General features: G+C 50.4%; 1 protein-coding gene across 1 annotated transcript; it reads left to right on the forward strand.

Moving 5' to 3' along the window:
- Positions 1 to 290: 290 nt before the first annotated feature.
- LOC308643539 (rho-related GTP-binding protein RhoC) lies at positions 291 to 1,434 on the forward strand. Its single transcript, XM_081283365.1, has 2 exons — positions 291 to 354; positions 439 to 1,434. Exon 2 carries the CDS (start codon positions 447 to 449, stop codon positions 1,026 to 1,028), a length of 582 nt encoding a protein of 193 aa, XP_081139491.1. The 5' UTR covers positions 291 to 354; positions 439 to 446; the 3' UTR covers positions 1,029 to 1,434.
- Positions 1,435 to 5,691: the final 4,257 nt, after the last annotated feature.

Raw genomic sequence — 5,691 nt, forward strand, 5'->3', positions numbered from 1 at the left:
AAACTTCTGTCAGTCTGAATTTAAAAAAAATCCTCACACAAATAGTTTCTTATTGTTATTATCTGTTTTCCTTCTCCAACATCCACATTTTCACCACCAACAGCAACAGGACAGGGATGAAGATCTATGTACATGAGTCTTGGCTTCATTATTCATATTTGTTCTACGCCTTGACCTGCAGCCTGGGGAGCTGCGTACCTTAGTCCAGAAATCTACTTCTTGCTTGAAATTTTTCTTCTTTAGCACAACTCCCAGCAACCCAAAACTCTTGCCGTCAAGATAGTGGGGAGAGGCCCCTCGGGTCAGTCTCAGCCTCCGGCACCGGCCGCGCAGCTGGAGGCGGCGGAGCGGAAGGTTTATGGGGAGGTTCTGGAGGCCACAGAGCAGTTTTTGGACTACTAGTTTTTTTTTTCCTCCCTACTGCCTCTTGTTTGCCAGCCCCAGCCATGGCTGCAATCAGAAAGAAGCTGGTGATTGTGGGGGATGGTGCCTGTGGAAAGACCTGCCTCCTCATCGTCTTCAGCAAGGATCAGTTTCCAGAGGTCTATGTCCCTACTGTCTTTGAGAACTATATTGCAGACATTGAGGTGGATGGCAAGCAGGTGGAGCTGGCTTTGTGGGACACAGCAGGACAGGAAGACTATGATCGTCTGCGGCCTCTCTCCTATCCGGACACAGATGTCATCCTCATGTGCTTCTCCATTGACAGCCCCGACAGCCTGGAAAACATTCCTGAGAAGTGGACCCCGGAGGTGAAGCACTTTTGCCCCAACGTGCCCATCATCCTAGTGGGGAATAAGAAGGACTTGAGGCAAGATGAGCATACCAGGAGAGAGCTGGCCAAGATGAAGCAGGAACCCGTCCGATCTGAGGAAGGCCGGGATATGGCAAATCGTATCAGTGCCTTTGGCTATCTTGAGTGCTCCGCCAAAACCAAGGAGGGAGTGCGGGAGGTTTTTGAGATGGCCACTCGAGCTGGCCTCCAGGTCCGCAAGAATAAGCGCCGGAGGGGCTGTCCCATTCTCTGAGATCCCCACGGCTCCTGATGCCCCTTTCCTTCACTGGGGCTTAGGGATCACCCACCTGCCCTTGAGCTCCACCCTTAGGACTCCATGCTGAAGGCTCCTTTTTCCAGTTCCCTCTTGCCCAGGACTGCATCGTTTCCCTAGCCCCCAGAGTGGTGGCAGGCCTGCCCTCCCTCCTGTCCTCTGGGAGCTGGGCCTGTGCCCTGCCCTTCTCGAGCAGTCCCTCTCCCTACTGCCTTGGTCCAGGGGTAGGGCTCTTGCTCCCTTTGGCCCTCCCCAGAGGATGGTCACACACCAGCACTTTATATACTTCTGGCTCAGAGGAGCATTTCTAGGGTAGGTGGATTGGGGTTTCTCCTTTGGGCAGGGGCCTTGTCTCTGACTGCACTTGGTGGGGGGGCATGAATAAAGGCCACAGGTTCCAAAAAAAAAAAAAAAAAAAAAGATAGTGGGGAGAGATGGTCCCTTCAGTGTGGCAGGAAGTGTGTGCGCATGCGTAGGCCTTCACCTCCCAGAGGAGGGCTTATTTTCTTTTACTAAAACAAAGAAAATATGATGGGTGCCTAAGCTGAATGAGAAGCACAGGGTTCCAGGACGTCACTCACTTGGGAATGAACTTGTCTTTCCATGGCAAGGCAGATTTAGCCAAGAATAAGGAACTCGGCCATCCCACCTTGGTCACCTTGACCTTGGACAGATGCTGCCAGTTCCCTGGGTCTTACTGTTTCCAATGCAAGAGGTGCCATGCAGCCTGTGCCTGTGTGGGAGGTGCTGTGGTGTGGGGCTGATGGCCCCTGACATTGCTTGAACTGAGATTTACTCCAGGGCCCCTTCTCCAGGTCTGGGGCTTTCGTCCATCATTATCAAATCAGATTTTTTGCTAGGAAGAGGAAGAACATGGCTCTCAAGGAATTTTGCCTGCCTTTCCAAATCTTCTACCTCCCTCACAGCATCGAAGTCCTGGTTGGGAAATCTGGGTTCCCACACTAATGTCACTGTCAGCTCGCTGTGTGATTCTGGCTTCCTAACTGTTACCTTGGCATTTTTCACAAGGGATTATTAATATGAGTTTTATCTTGTGTGGAAATATATAATCAATTTTTGCTTATTCAAGTCCCTGGAAGCTATTAGGCATTCATTAAGAGAGGAATGCATGAGGGAGTTATAAAAAATAGTTGACTCGAGTCCCAGGGTTGGGCTTCTCTAATTTTTCTATTTTTTAACAAAGGAAAAAGGGAAAGTTGATATTACGGCTAAGGCCATGCCTGGCTTGGGTGCTGACCTTTCCTGTCCCTGAAGTTCCTCCCTGGTTCCTCAGACTGTGACCTGCATGGGAAGTGTTGTCATTGCAGGTGTAGCTGATGAGTCATCCTGGAGCAGGTGGGGCCCCTAATCCAGCATGACTGGGGACCTTATCAGAAGAGACATTTGGACACAGATTCAGACATACACACAGGGAGGGTGCCATGTGGGCCCTGGACACCACTGTTCCAGGCGCTAGGAGAAGAGCTTGGGCAGACCCTTCCCTGGAGCTTCCAGAGGGAGCAGGGCCCTGCTGAGGCCTTGTCTTACACCCTGGACTCCAGACCATTGAGACGCTATCCGCTGCTCCAGCCACCCCATACTGGTGCTTCCTGGTGGCTCCCTGGAACCTCGGCCCCTCTTTGGGCCATCACCACATCTTCCTGCCCAGCCCATCTGTTTTGCTTGGTGATGGGGAATTCCTTCCCCCACACGTCTTCAGGGACCAGGTGGAGCTGCCCTCGGCCAGCCTGCCACACTCCCTGCTGTAGGGAGGCTCGTGTGTGGTCAGGGACTTTGATCTGAACTCTGGGCACTTATTATTAGAGTGTGACTTGGAGAGTACAGTGTATCCTAAGACCCAGTTTCCTCATCTGGGAAAGGGGATGGTGGCTTCTCACAGGGTTGTCATGAGCATTGAGCGACATAATGCTGAGAAGAGCTTGAGCGCAGGGCTGGTACAGAGACACATTCAGTGAAAGGCAGCTGTTTAAGGACACTCCACGCTCCTCGAGGTCTGAAGAGCATCTTGTTCTTCCCCCACTTCTCCTTTATTGGATTAATTAGGACCCTGATTTATTTCCTCTTAGGTAAATTCTGAGTTGATCTGGTGGCTGGTGTTAATTACCAATCAAGTGTCCTCCTTAATCCAAAGTCAAGGGGGATCCGGGCTCTTTCTCCTTTGTCGCTTGGCCATTCCTGGGTGCAGCATCCCTTCATTCTCAGGTGGTGGCCATGTTGCTGGGGTGGGGAGTGGGGGAATAGGGTCAAGCCTTGGAAGAGGCCTGCCATAGTCCAGTGGCCAGAATATAGTATGGTGGCCAGAACTGATGACCAGGGCTGCTGGGAAATGTAGCCCTGATCTTGAAAAGCCCACGAGAAGTGTGTGTCCTAGTAGCCGGGAAGTGGGGAGATGGAACTGGGGGCAGCCTGTCTGCACCTCAGCTACACATGAGCATGTCAGTGACCATCCATAAAATGTGGTGGAAGCAATGAGTTTCACTGGCTCCTGGGGGCGTGCCCTGAGCACTGGCTGGGTGAGGAGCTGTCCCTCCAAGTCATGGTCCACCAACCACAGGGGGTTTAGAAATGAGTGGGCACTGGGACCTCCCCACCCTCCGTGGGTTTCCAACTTAGTGATTGCTACCGTGGCATGTTCTGTAATGTGGGATGGATTGCACTCTGGGGAGCAGGTGAGATCACTCAGCCTAACTGCTGGGCGTGCCACCCCTCCCCACCCTGGCCCCCAGGCTACAAAATTACAGGAGGGGAGAAAGTTGAGGTGGGGTGACACAGAAGATGGAGGGCAGTGGCCAGCAGACTGGGTCTGGGCTTCCACGTGTCTCTCCTCTCAACCTGGGTTTCTTAAAGGACAAGAAAAGCTATTCTGTGGTGGGGAAAAAAGTATTTGGAAAAGGAGTCTCAGGGCTCCTACAGTCCATACTACTTTTATTTCTATCCATCATCAATGTAAAATCTGACTTGGATGCTGAAAATATTAACAGCTTCTCCTTTTGGTAGGAAATGTTCTTATTTTAAATATGTTGAGCTACTCTGTAAGTCGGGGAAACACATTTCTAAGTAACTGGGTAGCTTATCTGTCAAAGACCTATGTCAAAACGAAGAAAACATGAGAAACCCACATTCACTGTCAGCTTGAAATGTTTGATAGGCCACAGGTGCTACAGGAAAAATGAAGTAGGAAGTATTTGGGTAATTTTCAGCTTTGGGAGAATTTTTGAATTTGATTTAAAACTTTCAGTTAGAAATGTCCTTCTACTGCATGAGTAGTTGCATAGTTGTATGGTTAAATTGCTTCTAGAATCACCAGTGTTTAGAGAACAACCACAGAAAGAGGTAAATCTGCAGAGATGGGGGAGAAGCAAAAATTTTCTGTTCCCCTCTGAGGGTGGGTGACGATGGTGTGATTTGGGGAAGCTGTTACAACAGAGTCACCAGTAGGAGTATTGGCCAGGGACCTTGTGAAAGAGGCCAGCTGGCCAGAGCAAGAAGCCGTAACTGCAAGATACCATGTCATTCTGCAGGGAACAGAAGCCGAGGGGCAGAGAGAAGGACTTGTCTGGACCCAGGAGATTTTGCTGCAGATAAAGCAGCTTCTTCTCTTGAAGGCCCTCTAGAGAACCCATGGCAGAATCCAAAAGAAAAAGGCTCAGTTTTAATGCCTGTCATGTGTGTGGGATGCAAAGCCACCTTGTTACAGTGCTAAGGAAATACAACATGCACCATCTATGTCCTTCCTTGGGATCCAGAACCCTTAGCTGGTGCTGTGGTCTAAATGTCTGTGCCCTCAGGAAACTGGACAGTGTCCCGCCCACAACCACGCCCACCTGGGAGTTTCCTGTTACTTCAAGGCAGAGATTCCACAGGCCTCGCTGAGCTCTCAGACCAACTCTGAGCCTGACTTGGCACTCAATAGATACAGTATTGAGCCAGACATGTTTAAATAGGTGGAAATGTGGGTGGGAATCCTCTCTGCAAGCCAGAAGAAACTAACTAGGGTTAACCTGAGCAAGAGGTGATTAGTAAGAGATCAAAGCAGGAGTGAGAAGCTCTCTTTTGGCCCAGAATTGTCAGCTGAGGCAGCCAGGAAGATGGGAAGGAGGCCTCCCTCCTGAGCACACCCGTGACCCAGAGGGAGGAGGGTAAGGCGTCTTCAGCATGAAGCAGAACATAAGCTCTTTCCAGTAATTTGTCCCTCCATTTATAAAGGCACGTTTAACTGGCCCAGTGTGGCTTTTGCCAGGAGCAGAATGGACCACATCTAACGTGGAAGGGTATTTCTAACTTAGGTAAAGAAGTCGGATGCTATTAGGAAAGAGGAACTGGGCTGGGAGCTGCAAGGAGACACAGGTAACCCCCAAAGCCCAAGATATTGGGTGCTAGTCCTTTTTAAAAAAAAAAAAAATTCTCAAGTGAAAGCCCTGTGGTACGAGGGGCCAGTGGTATCTATGTGCTGCACTTTAGCCACTCGGCACCCCACAGAAGCCAAGGAATCACCACCCCTCTTTGCTCTTTGTCCTCAACACGGCAGTACTTGAGTTCCTGGAAACAGATCGCTGCATCTCGGTTAACTTGCCATCACCATCCATCTGCTGTAGATTGCTCTTCCTCACGGGCTTGAGCA

Source organism: Spermophilus citellus (assembly GCF_964194105.1).
Source record: "Spermophilus citellus genome assembly, chromosome: 3".
NCBI classification, from domain to species: Eukaryota; Metazoa; Chordata; class Mammalia; order Rodentia; family Sciuridae; genus Spermophilus; species Spermophilus citellus.